The following is a 26,623-nucleotide window of genomic DNA, read 5'->3' as shown; positions in this document are numbered from 1 at the left end:
TTTCAACTCAAAGTGATCGATCGATGACTCGGGTCGGGAGAAATGCAATACCAACATCATACAATTGCAAAGGCTCAATTAAAGTTGAAGTTGGCCCTATGTACTCATCTCTAGTTCTAGCTAAATTAATTGCAAGGAAATCTGTTGCAACATACGACTGAGCTATTGGAAATTTTCAAATAGATATTGAGATTTGTTGCAACAGATTACCTATCTAATTTAATTATCAAATAGATATTTACATCTGTTGCAACAGATGACTGAATTGTTGAAAATTTTCAAGCAGATATTGATATCTATTGCAACAGATGACAAATTTGTTTGAAAATCTTTTTTTAAATTTTAAAGCAATCTTCTGTCCGAAAGAAGAAAGATAAAATGCAACTAAGGCGGTAAAAATTATTTCTTAGATAACTCAAAAATCTCCTCCTTGAGTAGTCTTGTCTTGTCTTTTCAATATCACCCGTCTTTCTCGTGTCCCTCAAGGTATTAATGATAATTATTAATGAGTTATCTCTCATTTAACCCAAAATTTATTCATCTCTTTTATTTTTCTTTCTCTCATCTTTTGGATTGTCACTATTGTCTCCTTATTTCTCTCTTTTCGCTCCTCTTTCTCATAAGGATACTTCTGAATCTTAATTTATCTATATCTTTTCTCGACTAAAATTGTTGTTTTGATCCTCTTGCTTTTGACATTGCAGGAATGATTTACTATTGCTCTTTTATTTTTATCTTCTTCTTTGCAAGTTATTTAAATTAGTTATATACATCTATTTTTTTATTTAATTATCCTTTACCCATATTATATTTATTTAAAAAATTTAAAGAAAAGGTTACTTCTAATCTTGAATGAACGAACCATTGTTTTAATTAAAATATGCAAAAAAAGTCATCTATTGGGAGAAGTTTAAAAGCCTATTGGCAGTACCATTTTTTTTGTATGTATTTTGTTTGTTTCTTTGTTGTTGATGCTATTATTGATGTTGTTGGCGGGGTTGGTGTTGTTGGAACTTGTGGTGTGGTGTAGGTGATGGTGTTGGAACAAATGATGTTGTTTCTTTATTGTTGATGTTGTAACAGACGGAGCAACTGTTGGAACAAATCAAACCACTAGCAAGGCTGGTTTGATGTATTCCAATAGTTTACACATTTATTATAACAGACTCCATATCTATTGCAATAGACTTCATATCTGTTACAACAGGCTCCACATCAGTTACAATAGATTTAAAATCTGTTAAACAGATAATAAGTTGTTGCAACAGATGTAGAGCCTGTTGTAATAAATGGGTAATCTATTGCAACAGATGGATAATTTTCTTTCTGTTCTTCTCTTATTTGACATCAATTATTTTTCCCTTGTTTGTAGATATAAGGAAATGAAAGTTGATCAACTTTTGCCCGGCCAATACAAGAGGCTACAATAAAGATGGGTTCGTAGAAATAAGCTGCTTGCATACGGAACCACTTCATATGTGGGAGGTATGTATTACTAATAATGTTATCGTGAAAACACACATGGAGTACACTGATTTTGTGAATGTTATTTTTTACCGATTAGGCATTGATCATTCAAACAAAATATCTGTAATTTTACAGTTAAATTTTATAGGTGTGAACTGATAAGGATGAGGGACTATGAATATGGTTTTGATACCCTGTTAAGATTTAATGACGGTTGTTGCTCATGTCTATGTGTCAAGCTTTGTGAAGTGATCAAAATTTGGTGGCATTGTAAAAATATTCGATAGCGATTGGACTAACTTTTAGGGTGCATTGGACTCTGAGAGGGTATTCGAAGCCTCCCACTGCATCAACCAAGAATAAAAATTAAAATAGTTATTTTCCTAGCCTAAATTTATATGGTTGGGTTGCTCAGGTGATGATTATATGCCAAAAGGTGTGGTAGAAGAATACCTGCATGGGGAAAGAGAACTTAATGAAGATTATATCATCTGAGAATTAATTGAAGATGAAACATAGGATAGGGGGGATTTCTAACAAATCTAGCTGATGAAATTGACTAAGAACATGAGTAATCTGAATCAAGTGCAACTATGAAAGTGTATCTAAATATAAAAATTCATCTGTTGTCTTTCTTAAAGAAAAATAGTGCAGCTGGGACTTTGCTAGGGAGCTGCGACTAGGTAGCGTGGTTGGAATGATAACCTACATATAAAATAGTAGAACACCAAGAAAGCAGCTTTGCAGGCACCGAGGGCTGAAAATATGTACAATAAGTCAAGAAAACTTGTGCCAAGAACAGCCGAGGTTAAAATAAGGAATCAATCAAAGGCGGTAACTTTTTAATTTTAAATTGCATCCCATGCCTTCTTGTTTGTGTTTCTGATTAGGTCCACTACTATTGACCTGATCGGCACCACAGACAAGATTGAAACACATATTGAGTATCGTTACTTCCTTAGCAATATAGATTAATTGATTGTGTTTTCTTCCCTTAGCATACTTTCAATATATCTTGAAAAAGATCAGAGGCTTACTGTAGTATGTGAATCCTGATAATTTTCAAGCTTTCCTCCAGCTTGCTGATTCGGTATTCAAGTTTGTCGTTGCCATCTTTGAGGTTAGTATAAAGTTCTTTGTCTTTTGTGAGCTTGTCAATGAGGAACACTTTCTTCAAAGTTGTGGCATTGTAAAATGCCTTCAGAAAGCTTCCAGAACACTTTCTTCGAAAGGCTTAAATGATAAATGGAGGGTCGCTATGTTTGTTTTAGGTCAACGTCTTGATGCACACTCAAGTAGTGATCCCAATAATTGAACAGGTCACTTTCGCGCTATTCAGTGCAGCTTGTTCAACCAACCTTCAAAGGATTTGATAGGCTATCTTTTAGGCTATCCTTTGGGCTATTCTTTAAAGGTTGGTTGAACAAGCTGCATTGAACAATGCTTGAGAAAGTGAGTTTTTCAACTGTTGGGACCACGACTTGAGTGTGCATCAAGACGTTGACCTAAAACAAACATAGGGACCCTTTATGTATCATTTAAGCCTTCTGAAGAAAGTGTTTTGAAAACCTTCTGAAGGCCTTTTATGATGTCACGGCTTCGAAGAAAGTGTTTCTCATTTATAAGCTCACAAAAGACCAAGGACTCTATACTAACCTCAAAGACGGCAATGACAAACTTGAATACCGAATTAGCAAGCTGGAGGCGAGCTTGAAAATTATCAGGATTCACATACTACAGCAAGCCTTTGATCTTTTCCAAGATATGTTGAAAGCATGCTAAGGCAAGAAAACATAATCAATTAATCCATATTGCTAAGGAAGTAATGATACTCAATCTATCTTTTAATCTTGTTTGTGGTTCTGATCAGGTCAATAGCAGTGGACCTAATCAGAAATACAAACAAGAAGGCATGGGATACAATTTAAAATTCAAAAATTACCGTCTTTACTTGATTCCTTATTTTAACTTCAGTTGTTCTTGGCGCAAGTTTTCTTGACTTACTATACATCATTTCAACCCTTGGTGCCCACGAAGCTGCTTTCTTGGTGTTCTGCTATTTTCTATGAAGGTGATCATTCCAACCGCACTACCTAGTCGCAGCTCCCTAGCAAAGTGCCTAGCTGCACTATTTTTCTTTGAGAGAGACAACAGGCGGATTTTCATTTACGGATACACTTTCATATTTGCACTTGATTCAGATTTCTCATATTTTAATTCAGTTTCATCGGCCAGATTTGATAGAAGTTCCTTGATACCCTATATTTTCCTCTTCAATTAGCTCTTAGATGATATAGTCTTTTATCAACTCCCCTTTCTCTCGTTGGTATTCTCAAACGGCTCCTTCAGGTGTATAATAATCTTCTCGAACAACCCTTCCATATAAATTTGGGCGAGGAAAATTTCTATTGGTTTTCCGTTCTTGTTTGATGCAGTGTGAGACTTTGAAGGCGTTATTCGAGTCCAATGCATACTTAAAGTTAAGTCCAATCGCTATTGGATCTCTACAATGACACCAAATATTGATCTCTTCTCAAAACTTGACAAGCATAAACATGAGCAACAACCATCATTAATTAGTAAAAGAGTATCAACACTATCTTCATGGGCCCTTCGGCCTCATCAATTTGAACCTATCAAACTTAACTGTACAATGCAGGATCTTGTTTGAATGATCAATGCCTAATCGGTTAAAAACTGCATTCACAAAATTATTATACTTTATGTGTGTTGTCCTGATGACCTTATCAGTAATACATTACTCCCACACATGAAAGTGGATTCATCCATCTGCACGCACCTTATTCTTCCTAGCCCATCTGGATTAATTTGAAAATATAGATAACTAACTTGTTGTAATATATGACACATCTGTTAAACTTATCAAACAATTATAGACATTTGTTACGACAGATGATCAATTTGTTGCAACATATGACTTATCTATTGAAAAAATCAAACAAATATATCCATCTGTTGCAACAGATTGTCAATATGTTGTAAATTATCAAATAAATAGAATATATTTTGCAACAGATTACCCATCTGTTAGATTTATTTTAAAATAATTTTCTTTTCTTTCTGAAATACAATAAAGATAAAATATTGTATGTAGATCCCTTTTTTTAATTTACATATTCAAAAAGTCACCAGTATTAAGAGGTGAACAGTCGTGGCTTTTTTACTAACCAATTCGAATTCAATCCTTTATAAATAAGTCCCTCCTTACTCGTTCATTCTACTCCACTTTTAGATATGGTTGATCCAATTTTGTACAAGGTCATTCATCTCAAGTCCTTGTGGGAACTTGAAAGGCAGATTCATGAACTCCGAAAGGAGTTGGATGACTTCAAAGTAAGGCTGAGGAGGGGCCTGCTGCTACCGGACGACGATTCACCAGTTGACAATACTACTACTACTAATAATAATAATTAGGTTATTTTTTTCGTTTAGCGTATGTATTTTCTTTTTTTATATCGAATCTACCCAAGGGTATTTTTTTATTGTATATATGTTGTCACGCCCCTAAGCCTAGACAGAGCGTACAAAAAATGTATAAGCATATGCTATACCACTGGCATATATTCTAAATGGAAGGATGTTATTCCTAACCGATTATGAGGGCCTATAAAGATGTACAATTTTAGCCCATTGGTTCCCAACTAATCCAGACAAATGAAACTATAACCACATGAGACAATTTAACACTGTCTACGAAGCCTTTAATAGAATTTGTATTCGTACAGTGGAGTCTAGTTGGGATGAAACACCTAACATATCCAAACTATAATTACAAATACGACTAAAGAGTATTAAACCTCTATTATCTCCAGATGAGAGAGAAGCTCCCCAATGGCTTTGCAGAATGTGGGATGAGTGCCTAGTATGGAAGTCTTCTTATCCGCATACCTGATCCTATGTTATAGAGATATAGTGCCCCGAACGAAGGGATGTCAGTACATATAAAACATGTGCTAGCATGTAAAGCAGACAGAATAATAAGTAACAAGTATGGATGCTTATATGGATTAGATACCAAGATGAAAGATTTATGAGCATGCGAGTAAATGATATACAATATGACAATTCTGAAACAATGGCTAATACACAAGTTTAACTGGCATGTCCTAATTTAAGTATTAAGGATGTGCAATTATGGATCCATATTATTGGAAAATATAGACCTATGTAGGCAACCTTATTAGTTTATACATGTGTCCTCAAAGTTATTCTTCATTATAAGACACTTAGCAATTTGCCTAGGTGATGTCCTATGCCTATATCAAATACAAATGATTATAAGATGGCCTACCGAATGCATTATATGTCAAATATGTGGCAATATTGCCTTATATCTATGTATGCCTTTGTTATTGGATTGCAGTCTGCTGTAGGGTATGCCCCTCCTTAGGGGCTCACTATAAGGGTCTGCCCGCAAGCCATATGCGCCATATATTAGCTCGAGTCAGGGGCATCCCAGCTGACTCCAAATGCAAATGATGCCACAATGGTGGGTACGCCATAATGCTTGGGCTCACTATAATGGTCTGGTCTCGATCCTGGGCAGACAATCACGTCGAATGATTTGCCAAGCCAAACCTATGTACCCTCCCGTCGTTAGCGATTTTCCAAGCCAAACCTATGTACCCTCCCATCATTAAATTTCTCAAGTAGTGCCAATAGGCCTATGCGAGTGTAACATGATAAATAATATTCAGCCATTAAAGTAATATTTTCCATGTATAACTAATTCATTTACTAGTATCGAGTCGCTGAAACGCTAGTTCTTTATATATTGTTATGTGATTCAATATGCAAGTGCAACTATACTATGGCTATTTATTCTAAACATATAGCGTGTGATAGAGATCATATGAATTCTAAGACTTTCTAATACATACCAACACAATCATATATCGCTCTATAGATGCTAGATTTGACAAGAGTAAAACAAATTGCGATTTCAATAAGTAGACACGTGAAAGAAGGAGACAAGTAATTTAAGACGAGAAAGGAACGTGAATATTGTGGCGACATTAGGCATAGAATATAGAAAGTGGGAGATTCATTTTTACATATCAAGTAGACTATATCGACTCCGCTAGGAGAAGTAACTAACTATGGGTTAAGCCTTAACGATGAAAGAGGGTTTAGCTTTACATACTTTTGATGCCTTCCTAGCTAATGGTCGGGTTGAGTGTTTCAAACAATTCAACACTCCTAGGTGTCTTCTTTCTCAACCAACCAACCAATAAGTTCGAACTACCTAATCAATGAGCAATCACTCCAACATAAGCAACTACATATACAATACATAAGTATATTGATCAATGACCCAAAGGTTTATTTTACAACTTGTTTTAATACCCTTTCCTTACTCTCAAAATTAAGCAAATTCCTTTTTACAATATCGATATTAAATATTCCCCTACCAATAGAAATACCTAAAAATTTCACTTCTATCACAACTCTATCTTTTCTCTTTTTTCCTTTTAAGAACCCTAATTACAAAACCCACTTCAAGAACTAGTAAGAATTTCCATTCAAATGGTAATTACTACCTCCTCCTATACTTCAAACATGCATTTCATAATAATATTCAAGTAAAGGATAGAGAAATTACCTAATTAAAATAAATCCTCAATCTCTCATGATACCATTAAAGGAAGGAAAACACGTAGTGGTACTGTTGATGCTCGACTCTTGACAACCAAAAAATATTTTCAAGCCAAAACTTCTCAATAATGATTACAATATAGTAGAAAAGAAGAAGAAACATGAAAGAGAAGCCTTAGGAACTAGAATATACTAGCACTCTACGTTCTCTGTTTTTCCAAATGGATAAGAGCACTAGCCCTAATCTATTCCCCCTCTTTTTTTGTTAAATAAAACCCCTTAGCCTTCCTTCCTTTTCTAAAATAAATTATTAGCAACCCCTTTTTGTCTACTTAATAAGAAAATAGATTGGGCCCACTAGTTTACTCTACTTACCATGAAAGCTCCATATAATAGACAAGCACTATAATTCTACATAAAATATATGTCACGTAACTCTTTATAGATTAAGAGTTATACTCACGTAACGTACTAAAATAAATTTTAAAAATGATCGAGGTGTTACATATTTGTATATAATGAATTCAAAAATTTAAGTTTGGTCGACTTTAAATTTTTAATTCTTAGTTAATATTTAAATTTCATTTTGTCTATTCATTATTCTCAACATGTCGACAGTTGGAGGTAGGGATTGAGCGTTTGTGGTAACTGATGAACCATATGTTGCAACAGATGGTTAATCTTTTGTGACAGATGGACCATATGTTGCAACAGATGGTTATTAATAACAAAGGGTTATTGTCATTGAGATGGTGAAAAGTCATGACTTTTTGATTATTTAATATGAAAAATGGTTTGTAAATAAATAATAAGAAAATAAATGATAAACACAATTTATAACCGTAAAAGAACGGTTATTTAATTTTAATAATTGATCGTGACTTTTCACCATTTTTATTTTTAAATCTATTTTTTTAAATTATTTATCTATTATATAATAAAAAGGTCACATCATTGGATCAATTAAGGTATATGATGATTGTTAAAAAAAAGGTGAACAATCGTGACTTTTTATCTAACACATTCAAAACAGTTGATGCATCAAATTCCCCATCTATTGCGATTGATGAATCAGCTGTTAGATGAAATCAAAAAAGTTCCTAAAATAGATGGTCGATTTATTGTAACAGATGGTATATATGTTGCCACAGATGGATTATCTGATGCAACAGATATATAATTTGTTGTCACAACTCAATAAAAATGGCTATTATATTATTAAAGAAACGGTTATTGAAAAGGTGAGAAGTCTTTGATTTTTTAATTGAGAAAAAGATTATTTAAATTTAAGAACTAATTAATAATAATAAGGTGAAAAGCATGACATGTCAGAATAATTAAAAAAACTCATCAACTTGATTTAATTAAGTCATTTCTTTTCACAAAAAATAATAAAGAAATAAATGATAAGCACAATTTATAACCGTAAGAAAATAGTTATTTAATTTAAATAATTGATGTTAATATTAAATAGGTGACAAGTAGTGACTTGTCGCCATTTTTATTTTTAAATCTGTTTTTTAATTTATATAGTAAAAAAGTCACCAAATTTGGATTAATGATATGATGATTATTAAAAAAGATAGAATATATGTTGCAATAGATAGATTATCCGATGTAACAGGTTATCGATTTATTGCAACAGATGGTATATTTGTTGTCACGGATAGGTTATCTGATGCAACAGATATAGAATCTGTTGTCACAACTCAATAAAAACGGTTATTGAAAAGAACTAACTAATAATAATAAGCTGAAAAGTCATAACTTATCACAATAATCAAAAAGTCAGTTAGCAGTTTGATTTAATTAAGTCATAACTTTTTGCAGTAATTAAAAAGTCACCAGTTTGTATGTAATTAATAAATGGAGGTGAACATCCGCGTCTTTTTGCCTAAATCATTCAAATTCAATCCTCTATAAATAGGTCTCTCCTTACTCACTCGTTCATTCTACTAGACTCTATTTATTTCTTGCAACTTGTCTTTCATATTACACCTTCAACCACTTTCTCTTTCCTAACTCAGGTAAGTTTTTTTCTTGCTTTTTGTGTAAATATACCCAATTGGTATTATACGTTGTATTACATTCGAATTCCTTTCTTTACTTTTGTTTTTACATTTTTTGTCAATTCATGTATGTTCTAGATATGGTTGATCTAGTGTGGGGCGTTACTTTTCTGCAAGACGCCGTGCAAGAACTTCGAAGGCAGGTTCATGACCTACAGTAGGAGTTGGGCACTGTGGGAGCAAGGATGCTTCGAGAGGTCCATAGGCTAAGAAGGTCCTGCTGCTGCCGGTTGAAGATTGGTCGGCTGACAATAATAATAATAATGATTATGATGATGATGATGATGATGATGATGATGATGATGATGATAATAATAATAATAATAATAATAATAATAATAATAATAATAATTAGATTATTTTTTTCTTTTAGCCTATTATTTTTATTTATTTTTATTTAGTAAAAAAATTATGTTTGATCGACTTTGACGTTTTAATTCTTATTTAATTTTCATTTTGTCTTTCTTCTTGTCAAAAAATATGTCGACGATTAAGGAATAATTTGAATGCAGTAGCAATAGTAAGAGTTTGAAATATATTGGTTATATGTTGGGTTTGTGGCAGGAGATTTATTGTGTTGTTCCAAACAGATTACTCATCTGTTGCGATAGAATAATTATCTGTTGCAACAGATAGATAATCTGTTGCAACAGATAAAAATTCTGTTGCAACAGATTACTCGTCTGTTGCAATAGATGAGTAATATGTTGTAACAAATAACTAGTCTGTTGCAACAAATAACCCGTCTTTTACAACAGATTACCCATCTGTTCGATTCATGTTACGGGCACTATAGGACCATAAACATGAATCCAACATATGATTTTTTTTGTTGCAACAGAATATTTATCTATTGCAACAGATTGAGTGATCTTTTTAAATTGTTGGATCTTATGTTGTATTCATGAACGAGTTCTATCTATTGTTTTAAAAACAGCAGTAAGTGTACCCAGATGACAAATTCAACTAAAAATCATAATTTTACTTCTCAAAGTCACCCATAAAGTAATGATAAAGTGGAAAGCGATGTACGAAATAAAATTTCACCTAAAAAATTGGTCAAGTAGCAGTAGTAGTGGTAAAAAACAACAACAATGATCGACAAGAAGAAGATGAAGATGATAATGAAGTAGAAGATGATAATAATGAAGCAGAAGATGATGAATAAAGCAGCAGCAACAATGAACAACAAAAATCGTAAAGAGAGAGAAAACAACATATGAGAAGAGAGAGAAATGCGTCTTTTTTCCTCCGTTTTTCGTTATATTAACTAACATTTGGATCAAAGTGTAAATTTAAAAACTTGTGGGTTATTTTCATATTTTTTCAACTTTCTTAATCCATAATAAAGTAATTGTTAGTTCCACTAATTATTAAAACTCGAGTCACCTACAATTCATTTTCAAACTCTTTTTTCACTTTTAGCTCAAAGCCCCAACTTTCTTTAGCAGTGCATATGTATTAATTATCCTCCTCAATTGTCTTTGTTTTGATTTCTTTTATTGTTCTTCTTTTATATGATTTTGACGTGGTATATTTGTTTTAGGATTTATTTTTATCAAATAATTTTTCAGATTTTACTCATTAATTTAAGTTTAACCAATTCTCTCATTTATTTATTTTTACAGTAACATTAGCACCAAGATTATTGACGGTCAACTTTTTAATTGAATGTGGGATTATGATAATAGTTGACAAGAGATTATGTCAAAGTATCTTAACTGAAAGATATAGTTATATCATTTTGAGATCAACAATTTTTTTTAAAAAAAAAAAAAATCATGACAAGAAAATATTTTATTTGAAAGATAGAAATATAGTCCTAAACTTTTTGAATTGTATTACAAAATGATTGATTGCAACAAACGACGCAGTTACCAAATAAAGGATAAATTTATCTCAAAGAAAAGAATAAATTCGTTTAGAATACATTTTGACCACTCAAATCAAAATGAATTTGAATCGAAATATAAAAATATTTATATTTTACTCTATAATAGAAGCGGCAATGTTGAGCAGATTAGGGTCGTCCTGACTGCTTCAGCTGTTTCAAGCGTGATTTTACTATATCACTCCTAATTAATTATTATTATTTTATTTAACTATTATAATATTAATAATATTTAATAAAAGGATAGTTTTCAAAATGAGTACTACAAAGTTCCACTTAATATTATTCGAGATTTTTTTTTCTAGTTGCTTCAATCGTAATTTTAATGTATCACCTCTAATTAATTATTATAAGTCATTTACGTATTAAAAATTAATAATATTTAATAAAAAAATGAAACAAACATTTTTGACATGTCTGCTTCAGTTGGTTCGATGTAATTTTACTATATCACCCCTAATTAATTATTATGAGTGATCTAAGTATTTAAAATTAATATTAAAAATTATTATAAGGTCATCCAAGTTTTAAGAAATTAATAATATTTAATATTAAATTAACTTGACGTCTTATATGAGATTCACTTAATTTTTTTCAAAAGTATTTTTGTTATATTAATGTTGTTATATCACTTCTAATTAGTTATTATAATTCATTCAATACATGTCTACTTCGCTGCTTCAATCATGATTTTTATTATATCACCCCTTATTAATTACTAGGGTCATCTAAGCATTGTGCCACTTGAATTGAAATAGAAGAAAAAATATTATAAATTATAATAATAAAAGAAAATTATTTAAAAAATATAATTTACTATAAATGCCAGAAAATTTGGGACGGAGAGAATAAAAAGTATTACAAATTACAATAATTGACATTTTAAAATATCTAGAAAAGATATTAATCTGCCAAATATTTCTCAAAAATACGTAAAAAATATTATATATCACAATAATTAACAACTAAAAAAGTTTAGAGGTCGATATACCTTTTTGGCACAACTTCAGTGGTCCTTTCCATTGCCTTCATTTTTTTCATCTATTTTAATTTGTTTGTCTTAATTTTTTTAATCTGTTATATATTTCCAAAAGAAAATAAGAAAAAAATTCTGTAAATCACAATAATGAATAAATTAAAAATTTAAAACACATAAAAATTTGGTTGACTTTCAAAATAATATCATTGTCACTTAAATTGGAATAGAAGAAAAAATATTATAGATCACAGTAATTAAAAACTTAAATTATTTATAAAATATAATTGACTATCAATGCCACAAAATTTTGAACAAGGAGAGTAACATATATTATTTGATATTTACATAAAATTTATTATAAATTATAATATTTAACAAATTAAAATATCTAAAAAAAATTATTATATATTTTAAAAAATATGTAAAAATACTATAGATCATAATAATTAACAAATTTAAGAGATATAAAATATTTAATTGACTCTCAAAACTATATCAATGCCACTTAAATTAGAATAATTAAAAATATAATTGAATATCAACGCCACAAAAGTTAGGACGAGGAGACTAACATGTATTTTTTGAAAATCATATAAAAAGCATTACAAATTACAATAGTTGACAGTTTAAAGTATCTAAAAAAAATAATTTGTTATATATTTCAAAAAAATACTTAAAAAGGTACTACAAATCATAATAATTTAAAAAATTGTAAGGATACAAAATATTTGGTTGACTACACAAATTATATTAGTGCTACTTAATTTGAAATAAAAAATAGTCTTATAAATCTCAATAATTTAAAAAGTTAAATTATTTTTAAAATATAATTGGCTATCGATGCTACAAAAGTTTGAACAAGAAGGGTAACATGTATTATTTAAAAATTACATAAAAAGTATTATAAATTATGATAATTAAAAATTTAGAATATTCAAAGCATACTAAAAATATGACTGATTATCTATATTTTATTTATGTCACATAAATTGAGACTAAAAAATAACATATATTGGGCTCGTGCTGGCACGGGCCCGACATCTAGTGAGATAAGAAAGTTTGTTGATTTATGATAAGAAAAATCATAATGCAGATAAGACCACCCATGCAATCGATATTTCAATTAATAAAGTCAAAATATAAAATATTAAATACTAAAATAAAATTAATATTATAGATATAGCTACGATAATAAACTAGGATATATTAAGCCATCTTGCGCTTTATTACAAAATTACCTAATAATACTTGGATTGTTATAAATGTATTTTATATTATAGTGAATGTCTATCAAGAATATAGATAAAATCTATCAAGATCTAGTTGATATCTATCAAAATTTGAAGTATCTGTCTTTTAATCAGAAATTAAGAGTATTTTTCCTATACATAAAGGATTTTTGTTCATTTTATCTTAAATCTTATGATCTCTTACCTTTTAAGAGAAATAATAATTTGTCTCTCTTCTCTCTCTATTTATTTTTCTTGTTCTTACTTTATATTTTCTTATTCTTGCTTTTATATTTCATAACACGTTATTAGCACGACACTCTGCCAAACAAAGTGACATTACAAATATAAAGATAATTTCAAGGTTAGTAATTCCTTATATTATTTGTCTTTTGCTACTAATAATATAATTATTGTTGTATTTGTTGGACCTGAGGAAAAGTAATGGTTTGGAACCATTTATACTTTAAAATCTATTTCTGAACAATAGTATTGTTCAAAGAAATGATAAGATATTGGGTTCAATTCTCACCAAGTTATGCCTAAGATGCCTTTTTATGGATAAGACGTTGAGTTTGAATCTCAATGTACCATATTAATGATATTATGATGGCTAAGGTAAAAACAATATGTATTTGATAAAAAATTATGAAACTTGTCCATTGAATATGCTCCATTGCATGAAGTGAATATGGTAGCAATATATGATTAGTCTGAAAGATGACAATTTGCTCCATTTTTGAAGTGAATGTGGTAGCAGTATATGATATACTTTGAAAGATATATATGCCTCGATATGCTCCTGATGTAGCAATATTATGAAAGAGGTTATAAGCTATCAGAATTTGATAGGCTTAAGGCACGATTATATTCCATTCCTGAGAAATAAGAAATTTATTAATGCAAACGTGTATTTGATTATGATGCTGTCACAACTCACCTCAGAAAGAGGCTAACTAATTGAGAAGAGTTATTTTAAATCTACTTCTAAAGTAGCAAATCTGAAATTTATTCATGTAATAGTAAATCTGAAATTTACTAAAGTACATATCACAGTAAACTTAGAGTTTGCTAGAATAAAAGTTCATCAAATTGACATGAACGATTGCGACATCTCAAAGATGTGCATACTGAGTATTTAACATACATTGAAGAATTAGAAAATTCTTCATTACTTTTAATATTGCTTGTTCTTATGATAAGTTGGTTGGACCAACTAATGTTGGGATTAGATCCCTTAAAATCTGAAAATTATAAAAAGTGAATATGGGTCCGTTCACCTATCATGTGATATATTGAAAAGATGTATCAATAAGATGATCACACGTACATTTATTGTCAATTGGTAGTTTGACATTCATAAAGTTGCTTGCTCAATAAAATTGAGTTAAGAACATAACTTTCAGATTGTGTAATCAAGGCAATTCATCTTGATAATGCTAATTAAGTTGGTGTTAAATGCCTTCGATAAATAGTTGAATCATTGCTTATGAGAACGAAGCCACACGTGTTGGTTCTGAGTCAGGAACCGCACACTATCCACTAATAATTTTAATGTGTGGTATACAATTAATGAATATACCATAATGCACAGAGATGAAATCCTCAAAGAAGATAGAGGATGTATATTGGTTTTCCTAACATAAGAGGGAAATTATAAGTAGCTATGAAATATATCTTGCAAATATTACAAGGCCCGATATAACATTTTCAGTTAATTTATAAACAAGGTATAATTATGCTTCTTTTAGGATCCATCAAAATGAGATCAAACACATGATCTAATTTTATTCTAAAGATTGCATCTCGGTCTTGTTAATTATGCTGATGCTGGGTATTTATTTAACCCACATAAATTTTGGTCTCAAACATACAATGTGTTCACATGTGGAGATACTACTATATCTTGGAGATATATAAAGCAGACTATCTAGCCATTTCATCGAACTATGCTGCGATTATAGTTATTAATGAAGCAAGCCGAGAGTGTGTGTGATTGAGGTCCACAATACATCTCATTTAAGAAATGTGATTTGAAATATGACAATGTACCCACAGTTTTATATGGAGATAATGTAACATGTATAGCACAACTTAAGCGAGGATTCATAAAAAGAGATAGAACGAAGCACACTTCATCAAAGCTTTTTTGGATACATGAGCTCCAAAAGAATGACGATATTAACGTGCAACAGATTCGTTCAAGTGACAATGTGGCTGATTTATTCACCAAATCCCCTCCAATTGCAACTTTTAAGACGATGATGCACAAGATCGGGATGCAAAGGTTCAAAGATGTTCTCATTAGGGAGAGTTAATACGCGTTGTACTCTTTTTCCCTTACGAGATTTTATCCCACTGGATTTTCCTTGTAAGGTTTTTAATGAGGCAGCCGAAATGCGTATTATTAGAGATGTGTACTCTTTTTCCTTCACTTGATTTTTTTCCCACTGATTTTTTTCTAGTAAGGTTTTAACGAGGCATGTTATCTATCAATTAGACATTGAAGGGGGAGTACTATAAATGTATTTATATTATAGTGAATGTCTATCAAGAATATAGATAAGATCTATCAAGATCTAGTTGATATCTATCAAGATTTGAAGTATCTGTCTTTTAGTCAGAAACTAAGAGTATTTTTTTCTATAAATAGAGGAGTTTTGTTCATTATATCTTGAATCTTATGATCTCTTACCTTTCAAGAAAAATAATAATTACTCTCTCTTATTTTTCTACTCTTCTTCTTTATTCTTTGCTTTATATTTCATAATATGGATAAAGTTAATAAGCATTTTAATAAGACCACATAATTAAAGTCTTAATAGACAAAACTAGAAATAAAAAAATATATAAATAAAATAAAATCGAGACAATTTGAGATTATGACTAAAAAAAAATTCAAGAGAGTGATGAACCTATGCTTTCTACTTAAACTTATTTTTAGAGTTTCCCAAACTCTAGACTCAACAATATTCTTTTAGTAGCCGTTTAGCGATGAAAATTATTTATATTTTTTTGAAAAATTATTTTACTTTAGTGAAAAAAGTAAAAATAAGATGCGCTTGGCCATGAAAATTTCAAATACAATTCCGGAATTTTCACTCATACTTCTCTCATAAAATTTCAAAAATAACTCTAATTTATATTCATGGCCAAACACAATTCCAACTCAAACATCAATTTCAACTCCAACTCTAACTTCGAAAAATTACAATTTTTATGACCAAACGGGGCCTTAGATTTGAACCTAGGAATCGGATTTCGAAGACCCACACAATATTTTGCAACAATATGCAAAAAATAGGATAAGAAAATGATCACTTAGGAAACACCCAAACAATTTTTTGGTGCACTTCCTGTCAACTTATCCAATATGACAAAGGAAGCACTCATGCAGGCAGCAAAATAAAGTCGCTGATGCATTAACCAGATCCAAGGGAGGGGACACAACTTTTGATCATGCACAAATTTTGATAGTTATACCTTCGTTTGTGGAAGAACTATTGGAAGCAGACAAATTAGGGGTTGCCTTTCCTAGAAAGATTGCACAAAATTATGTAACGGATATTAACTTAAATACTTACCAACACGATTTAGGGAACCCTACAATCCGTCGTGTAATAACTCTGTTTGACTACCAATGTTATGACCCCTTCTCACAAAAAAAAAAAAGACAAATGAAGAGAGAGAGCAACACCGTCCATCCTCTTCCTTTGGTGACAGTTCAATCCCAGCCGTTCAAATCATCTTTTAGAAAATCAATGATGATTCTACGCACTGCAGCCCAATAATCCACTTGTTCGTTTTAAAGTAATTGATCCGACTTGATAATTACTTTAAAAAATTTTATTTAATCATTCAATAATAAAAATAATATTGAAAGAATATAACTTTTTTTTTAATTTCATAAAATGAATAACTAAATTAAAATAAATAATTTTAGCATGAAAATCACTAAAATGAAATGGAGGAAGTAGTTATATTCATTCCATATCATTTTATGTGATATTCTTTTGATTTATTTTAGAAAAAGAAGGGTGTTTAAAATTTATGATTTAAAATGATTATTAAATATTTATATAGTTATGAATTATTTTATTAATAAATAAATTGGAGTTCTAAAACTAAATTGTTTTAATTTATAATAAGTTAGACATTTTTTTTTAATAATAAGTTAGACATCTTTTTGAATGAATTTAAAATGAAAATATGTCACATACAAAAAAAATGAAAAGAAAATGTGCCACTTAAAATTGAACTAAGGGAGTGACTTTTTTGCTTGTACCCTCCGGTCAAAAATTAATGTCAAATACTCTTTAGCTTAGTGATAACTATTTTTGAATAAAGAAATACAATTGGGGTTTGGTAATTTTTGGTTCTTGAATTGACTAGTGAATGGCATTCTTGGTGAATCCCAAAATCAACAATCCAATGATTCTTGAATTTTTGTTGAGCTTTCATCAGTTTCTTGATTTTTACTCGTTGGAGTTGTTTTATGTTGTTTTACTTCACTTTAAGCAACCCCCTTTTCTCGCTTGCCTTTCTTAGTCCTTTTTTACGACTGCTGTGTTTCGCCAAGTTTTCGCACGTCTCGATTAAATTTACTGTGATATTTGCCACCTCGTATCGCTTTCTTTGTCTTAAATTTATCTTCTTTGTAATTGTAATTTTTTTTTTTTCAATTGGGTTGTTCAAGAATTGCTTGAAAGTGGAGAATTTGAATTGATCTTCAAATGGGGGTGGCAAAAGATTTTTCTTTTTTGAGGTTGTCTTATGTTGTTTGATTGTTTTATGTTGCTTGACTTCACTTTAAGCAACCCCTTTTACTGTCTATCTTTCTTGGTCCTAAATTTATGTTCTGTGTTTTAACTGTAATTGGCTTTGTTTCTTGAAATGGGTGTGGGAAAGGAAAAAGATTGTGTTTATTGAGGTTGTCTTATGTTGTCTGTTTTTTGTTGTTAGGTTCTTTGTAATTGCGACTGTAATGAACTTTGTTTCTTTATCTGGGTTGTTCAAGAATTGCTAAGGTTAAGAATTTGAATTGATCTTGAAATGGGTCTGACAAAAAGATTGTGTTTTTTGAGGTTGTCTTATGTTGTTGGGAAAGCATTTTTGGTGAACCAAATCAACAATCCAATGATTCTTCATTTTTAGTTGAGCTTTCATTTTCTTTTTAGTTGATTTAGTTTCTTGATTTTTGTTGTTGGGGTTGTTGTTTTGTGTTGTTTGACTTCACTTTAAGCAACCCCTTTTTTCTGTATTTCTCTCTTTTGGTCTTAAGTTTTTTGTATTTGTAACTGTAATGGGCTTTGCTTTTTCATTTGGATTGTTGAAGAATTGCTTGAAAGTGAAAAATTTGAATTGATCTTGAAATGGGTATTGCAAAAAGATTGTATTTTTTGAGGTTGAAGAGGAGAAAATATGGAGTTCTGTTTAGAGTTCTTTTCAGTTTATGGTTTGTCTTTGGAGGGTTTTGCCCAGTAATGAGCCTCAGGCCTCTCAGAGAAAGATACCGTTCGTGGGGAGATGGTGTTAGTATTGAAGTTACATGTTGTATCTGCTCTGTACTGCTTTCCTTATTAATCGACATGTTCTCCACCATCGTATTCTTTTTCGTCAATACTTTGATTTGTTGCACTTGAAGCTAGGGTCTTTAGAAACAGCCTCTCTACCTCCACGAGATAGAGGTAAGGTCTGCGTGCACTCTACCTTCCCCAGACCCCACTTGTGAGTTCACACTGCATATGTTGTTGTTGTTGTTACTTCCTTGTTTTTTTTTTTATTTTTTTCCTTGTAAAGGATAAACTATTTAGTAGTGGAATGAAATGAGTCCAAATAGTGAGTACAGTCCTAAATGGCTTAGGATTAATGTATAGATTGATCGATTGATTGCTGTTGTTCTTCGAGAATTTGGTACTGTTGTAAAAGTATCACACCATGAAGATTGGCATTTTAATTTTGAACAGCAGAATAGAGTATCTCATAATGAATTTTGCTATGTTAATTTTGAATAATATATTATTTGTTGTTGCTATTTATTGTGTTTTACTATGCTTGTTGTTTGATATGCTTTACTTAACAGTCTCTCTGCATTTGCAACACAGGGGTAAGGCTGCGTGCACACCCCCTTCCCAAACCGCACTTGTGTGATTACAGTGTGTTTCTTGTTGTTGTATTAGAACTGAAACTTTAATCAATCAAGTGCCTAGTGCTGAAGTGCAAATTTTGGGTGAGCTAGCTGGTGAAAGAATTCCAAGCGATTTGTTTAACCTGCATCTGATAGGTTTTGTGCTTCATACTATTTGAATCTTACTAAACGTAAGTTAGTTTAGCATGCATAATCGCAAGGATGGCTTTACGTCTGAACATTGTACAATGAGGAGATATGGCAACAAAAATTATATAGCTAACAAGGAATAACTTTTCCCCCCTATTTAATAAGCTACTTGCTCTCATGATTATACTTCCTTATGGTGAGAAAACCCAGAATAAGGTAGATTTTCTCGGGACTGTCATGTTTATGCTAGAGCCAAGATATCTGTCACTGCCACTCCATTAATGCTTGGCACCAAAAAGAGTCAGGGATGATGAAATGGGCTAGATTAGTTCAGTCAATGAGATGTGAAATTATTCGTTGGATAGTTCGCTAAATGAGATATGTAATTATGCTTAATACCTAGTCAAGACTGGATATCAAACGTTCACTAGCAAACTGTATCAAATCAAATTTGACACTATATTCAATTTCCTTGGTGATTAAGATCAAGGTTACTATCATTACTTAGTTATAACTTCTTGGAGCTCATTAGGAGTGTGGTATTCTGGAAACGGCATTAGCTTCCCGTATTTGAACAGGGGACATGAAGATAGTATCGTTGGCAAAAGTGTTTAAGTCATTTTATTTGTTTCCCCTACTGTTCATACCTAACCATTAATTATATCCTTATTGTTTGTTGCAGTGGCTTCTTGTAAGAAAGGATGAGAATGAATTGGGGCCTTTTTCTGCTTGGAATATAACAGGAACTTACAGAGGTTTGGACAGTATGATGTTTTATCATACGCGAGTGTGGAAGAACACTTTTGTTTTGTTCTACTTTAAAAAAAAAGCCTTCCTGTTATTAAAAAGAAAAAACTTTCCTGTTGTTCTTCCGTCAGTCGTATGTGATGTGGTGATAACATCTTATTTGTTTTGTTAAGCTGGCTGGGTTCAGAGCTTATGTGCGATTTTAAGTGATTGAGTAGACCATATCAAGCACAAACATGACAGAAAATTCACGATCACTTCAATTATTAAGCTCAGTTGCTGCTTCAGTCTTGCATAGAATAAATTATATACCCTCTCCCCGATACAAGAAGTAATATTACCCTCTCCTCGATATCTGAGTTGCAGGGTCTTGGAGGTTCCTAGATTCAACAAATAACTCTTCGAGGTATCCTGATTTTAGGATGTCCAATGGCAACTCAGTCCTTGAATTGATAAGTAATCCAACAAAAATAACTGGTGTACATTATGTTCAGGTAATCATGTCATCATTTAGTAAGTAAATATCTTTATGAAATGCTATATTAAATCCCCCCTTGTACAGTTGTCTATGTCATTGTGTCCCAGTAGGTTTACTGGATTTTTAAGTTGATAAAATGGGTAGTTTACTTCTCTTTCTTTCTCAAGAGAGCGTCTATCATAAGAGGGACCTGGCCTTGCTGCATGCCATGCTTATTTAGTTATTTTACTGATACATGCTTGTCTAATAAAATATGGTGTTTCCAAGCAAAACCTGCAATTGATTGTATGTTTGTAGAAACCATTATTTTTTGTAAGGTTTTCTATACAGCATGTGTACGGGCAATTTTTTCCCTTCATTAAAAAGATCTTATTACTTTACTAGAAACATCTAGTGTCAAAATGAAAATATATCCATAATCATTTGATAAATGTGAAATTCTCCTTCCTCATAAAGGAGCTAATCAATGATGACATAGTTCCAGGCATAAAGGAAATTAGACATTTATGCAATTAGAAGGTTGTCAATCTCTGTCTAGACTAAAAGTCATGATCAAGTGTTATTGTGATACTGAGTGCCAAACCGCCAATTCTGTTTTGCAAATAACGACTCATCCAATTATATATCGCTCTATTTATTTTGGAGAGTTGACACTGCTCCATTAGTAATATTGATTTATACGACTTTTACAACTTTTAAGAATTCTATTCATTTTTCTTTTCAAATTATCGAATTTTGATACGCTTCTCTATCAAATTATAAAAGATTTCTTTTGATGTTTGTTCAACTAGCACTAATGTAATACTTAGGTGAACTTACGCTCTTACATCGATTCAAACACTGTCATATGACAAGGACTGAGCTACTAATTACCTCGATAAGTCTTAGACCCCAGTTTGCTCACGCCTCTATAATTTAACTAAAATTTCCTCTTGAGTATTTTTTTCCAGCTGTATTATGAAATATTTGTCTATTGCTACTATTTAATCTGTAGCTATGGTGGTGGTGGAGTGATTGAGTTTTTCAGTCATCTATGTAATTGTCCCTGTATTTCTTTATATCCTTAACCATGCTGTTAATAATGGTGCAAACTTTATCTTGCTAAGCACTTGACCCATTTTAACTTGTCCAATAAGCAAGGGGGCGATCCAGGAAGGGCCAAGGGGGTTCATACAACCCCCCTCCCCCACCACTTCCCTTCGGCGGAAAATTACATGGTTTATACGTAGTTAAAATTATCATTTATGTATATATAGTAGATATCCCCATTGGCTTCTTCATGTGTCCACTTTTTCATATTTTGAACCCTCTTAGTGAAAATCCTGGCTCCGTCACTCCTGATAAGCACTTGCAAGATTGCAAACCATGGAATTATCAATGTTTTAACCTCAACACCTAACAAGGAGCAGTCTGGTCTGCTTACTGTATTGCTATCCTTTGATGAGTGCTGAAAGTGGTGAAACACGCGATTCTTAGAAATCCAATACTCTAACTTTAATGCAGATTAACTATTACTAGTAATGTTTATTAGGCATTTTATCTTTCTTAGATGATGATACTTCTATTACTAGTAATGTTTATTAGGCATTTTAACTATACTTCTAATGATGAGATCTTCATTTGATCTCATTTCTGAAAAAACAGGGGGCAATAATTTTCCATGATGTTTTTGACAATGAACATGGAGTTGGTGGTGCACAAATCAGGGTAGAAGGTGTATATATATGGCCATTCAGACAACTTCGAATGGTAGCTTACAGGTACTGGTTCTTATATGGTAGTACTGAAGCTAAAAGGAAATTGATAGAAAGATACGCAAAAGTAATTAAGTAATTCATGCCGAAAGTGTATGACAGTTGTTTTCTATATTTGAAATGCTTCGGTCCTAAGAAGATGCTACAGAAAGTCTGTTTATCCTGCTGAATGATTCCAATAAGAAATTGTATTTACAGAACCCATGAGAAGAACTGTAATATGATATATAAGGCAACGGATGGTTAGGATGGGTGTCTTTGCTGAGCTTTAAGCTATGTTGCTCGGACTCTTCAAAAATGTCATTGGGTGCGTGTCGAATCCTTCAAAAGTAATGCATTTTTGGAGGATCCAGCACGGGTGCGACAATATTTTTGGAGAGTCCGAGCAACTTATGCTTTAAGCACTCTAACTCTCTGAGTAATTCATTCCAGAAATTTACAGTTGTTACTAACTTTTAGTTGCTGGAGTCCTTATCTCATGCTTAAGGATTTTAATTGAAAAGTTGTTTTTCTAATGGAAATCGTCATTGAAGTTTCTAAATCTTGTGTTCTTCAGAACATGGAATGTAAATTTTAGATATTGGTTCACAAATCACTTAACATGCCTGCAGATGCTATTTTAATGTGCTTCGTCAACTCACAGCCATGCTTCTGATTTGCAGTGGCAAAGATGGTGAGTTTGGCCAGGAAGACGATTATCTGTTATCAAATCCATATCACTGGGTATTAATTACAACAATATGTCATTTGTCCTCAGCATGGATTACTGAGTATAAGCTTTGACATGAGCCCTGACTATCATCTGTTACAATGAGTTTTGCTGCTGCTAGAATCAGTTGACTTTCTTTAAATTTCTTCAGCTGTGTTACATTTTATTTGCTTTATATTTGAAGAACATAATGCCTGAATACCATTGAGAATTTGGCATGCTTTGGACTTTTATACGGTATTTCTTTAATGGCATTACAAATTTCAATAACTTCTCTCTTCTACTTCCTAAGAGCTCCTTTTGTCTACTCTATTTTTCCTTCTTTAAAGTAATTTGCATGGTTATCGTTTTATTAACATTTGAAACTTTAGCACATGTTTGGATTGGCATAAGTAGAATTCTTTTTCAAAGTGGAGATAATGAGGCACCCCCTCCTCCCCCCTTTTTTTTCCAAAAAGGATTTTGGATGTTCCATTCATCCCATGGATAAGACATTCACATGCTCTGAAAAAAATGACTAATATATCTGGATAAGCTCCTGGTCAATAGTCTCAGTAAGTCAATTCACATTACATATGCCTTCTTTTTTCTCGCATCACCATTTTACCTTGTAAAAAAACATATGCCTATGTAGTTCGCTTTAGCTTCTTTGTAACCAAAATAGCAGAAAATGAGGACTGCTCTTAATCTTTATTCTTCCACAATGGCAGCTAATTGCTATCAGATATCTCATAATCCATGGTAGTCAAACTCAAATTATTTAGAAAAGACAAAACGGAGGCACTTTAATACGGGAATTTCTTGTGTTCTTGTAAAGAATGGATCTTGGGCCTAACTCAACCTCAAAAGCTAGCTCATGAGGGGAGGATTGTCCAAGTCCATATAAAGAAACCACGTACCCATCATTCTTCCGATGTGGGACTCTTACACTCCCCCGCACGCCCAGACGGAGCGTGGACAATATAATATGGGGGTCCAACATCGGTGAACAAAGATTTCCCAACATCAGTGAACAAAGATTTGGGATGAACTTGGCTCTGATACCATGTAAAGAATGAATCTTGTGCCTAAATACCATGTAAAGAATTGATCTTGGGCGTAACTCAACCTCAAAAGCTAGCTCATAAGGGGCGGATTGTCCAAGTCCATATAAGGAAACCAAGTATCCATCCTTCTTCTGATGTGGGACTCTTAATAGTTCCTTTTATGACCATGATGGTTACTTTAGATGTACATCCTTTTCATGTAACAACCATTCTTTTTTTCTTGATAATAGTAACTTTCATGTGACAACAATTCTAGTTTAAGACTTTATGAAGATTTCTGTCATTGAAAAATGACTTGCTTTATCTTTGTTGACAGCTTGGAGTTTTTTCATCCCAGATATTCCAGGAGTCTTCTCGAGATAAGATTTGGAAAAAGAAACACTGTAAAAATGTTTTTGTTTTCCAACGTTGATCCAGTGTAACGTTTTAGCTCCTAGCTAACTGGTGTATTTTTTTGGTTTCTGCAGCACCATTTTACGAGATGGAGAAAAATTGTAATATTGAAATTGCTGCGCAAATTACTCGTGTCTCATCCTCTTCTAATGGTACTTGACTTTTCTTATTTACCTTTCACCTTTGATATGATGCAAGCATCAAAAGAATACATTTCTTCTCTGGATCATGTGGCTTCCATATATGCTTCCTAATTCATTCAATTCATGAACTTTGTTTTATATTTTCTTACTCCAATAATCATCAAGAAAGGATTTTCTTAAAATAAGGTAAAGGTTAATCTTCAAAAACGTACTTTTGTCATTATTCTTTCATGTCTTGGGTATTTTGGCTTTTAACTCCTGTTCACTCCGTTCATTTTTTACTTGTCACATTTGGATTGGTACTGCATTTAAGATAACAATGATTGACACGACTATTTTACCACACTATTCCTATTAATTGATGTTTAGTATTAGGTCTTGGAAAATGATTTAGAGATTGATGGTCAGAGGTGAATTGAAAGTTAAGCAGTAAGAATTCCCGGGGGAAAATAGAGATGTCTCCTACCTTACCCATAATATGTGGAAGTATCGGCCTAATTTCATAGAGTCATTCGATCTGAACGCTACATGAAGAACATAAGCCAGATGATAGAACGGGAAGGCCCATGATGTAGAGGATCATAACATGAGTGATTCGGCAGATTTGGATATATATATATATATATATATATATATATATATCCACCCATTTGCTACTTAATTCTAAGTAATTAATGCTAAGGGTAAAACATGAAAAAATAATAACTGTCTTATCAAGTGTCTTTTCTTGATATGTGGAAAGTGATAAGTGAAAATGAAAATTTAGTTTTGGAGTAGTGGACAAGTAGAAGTGCACAGAGGGAGAATTAATGTCCTAAAGTTAATTTGACAAGATTACCCTGCATAAAATATCCAAAATGCATTATGTTACCTAGGCTACTACCTTTGTATTCGTTCAGGATCTTCATATGCTCTTCTACACGTTCATTAAATTTTTCCAATCTATACATGTACCATGATGCAGTTGCCCACAAAGAGAGAGAGAGGGGTTTTGTTTTTTTTTTTGGTTTAGAAATCAATCTCGGACATAACTCAATTTGAAAGCTAGTTCAAGAGGTGAGGATTCCCAAGTCATCTAATGCTTATTTTGATTCAGTATTCAACTTATCCATAAGCTTTGAGAAGTATCAGGAGCAAGTGATTTGTTTTCCTTTCTTAGATGGAGCTCGTGACCATTATCACCTAGAAGGATTGATAGAGAGTCCTTCAGTGGATGCTGACGGAGACTGTTTCTCACCACTGCTTTTGAATGCTACTTCTGTCAATATAGAGGTTTACTACAACAAAGCGGTGAACTACACATTGATGGTCACATTTGTATCCTACAACACTTCTCATCTTTATGCTTATTATTTTTGTAACAGATATTGATACGATAAAAACTTGAAAGACACGAAATCACTCAAAAACAGTCCACAAACACACTCCAAAACAGTCCACAAATCACTAAGATCGTTGGACCGATTGGAGACCTCTCTCGGATTCACAAATACAACAAGAATACAAGGTGAGCAAGGTGTATTTCACAGCAAAACATCAATAATACGTGAAGAACAAGATGAACACAAGGCACAAGATTCGGATTTAACAATAACAACAAGAACACAAGATTACAACACAAACACTAAACATGATTACAAGGAAGTAAAGGGATAGATAGATAGACCACATGAAGGTATAATCTTAAGAACCCAAGAATGGACACTCTTGGACCCTTAACACTACACACAACAATAAACCTATCTCTTACGTGACACAAGATCGGATTGCACCTCTCTTTCCAAGCAAGCAACAACAAAAGAGAATCTACCCTATTATTGTATCC

General features: G+C 32.1%; 1 protein-coding gene and 1 long non-coding RNA gene across 10 annotated transcripts in view; one reads left to right on the top strand and one right to left on the bottom strand.

Annotated features, from left to right (window-relative positions):
• Positions 1-5,162: 5,162 nt before the first annotated feature.
• Positions 5,163-7,356, bottom strand: LOC124887442. The gene is made up of 2 exons (XR_007045209.1): positions 7,091-7,356; positions 5,163-5,382 (listed from the first exon to the last, which is right to left on the bottom strand). It is a non-coding gene; the product is annotated as an uncharacterized LOC124887442 (long non-coding RNA).
• Positions 7,357-17,539: 10,183 nt separating this feature from the next.
• LOC107842287 (transmembrane E3 ubiquitin-protein ligase FLY1) overlaps positions 17,540-26,623 on the top strand; it is a 15,197-nt gene continuing 6,113 nt past the window's right edge. For 6 of the 9 annotated variants that reach the window (XM_016686043.2, XM_047397157.1, XM_016686046.2 and 3 more), the window contains exons 1-8: positions 17,543-18,782; positions 20,211-20,283; positions 20,642-20,769; positions 22,398-22,513; positions 23,170-23,230; positions 24,579-24,645; positions 24,730-24,807; positions 25,958-26,115. In XM_016686043.2, coding sequence (XP_016541529.2) covers positions 18,624-18,782; positions 20,211-20,283; positions 20,642-20,769; positions 22,398-22,513; positions 23,170-23,230; positions 24,579-24,645; positions 24,730-24,807; positions 25,958-26,115 — 840 coding nt within the window. In that variant the 5' untranslated portion in view covers positions 17,543-18,623. Of the gene's footprint in view, positions 18,783-19,430; positions 19,535-20,210; positions 20,284-20,641; positions 20,770-22,397; positions 22,514-23,169; positions 23,231-24,578; positions 24,646-24,729; positions 24,808-25,957; positions 26,116-26,623 lie in introns of all 9 variants that reach the window. The other 3 variants (XM_047397160.1, XM_047397159.1, XM_047397161.1) reach the window with 3 other exon arrangements.

The sequence above is a fragment of the Capsicum annuum genome, chromosome 9 (assembly GCF_002878395.1).
Source record: "Capsicum annuum cultivar UCD-10X-F1 chromosome 9, UCD10Xv1.1, whole genome shotgun sequence".
Taxonomy (NCBI): domain Eukaryota; kingdom Viridiplantae; phylum Streptophyta; class Magnoliopsida; order Solanales; family Solanaceae; genus Capsicum; species Capsicum annuum.
Note: the sequence above shows the minus strand (reverse complement) of the source record. Positions and strands in the feature narration are given on the sequence as shown.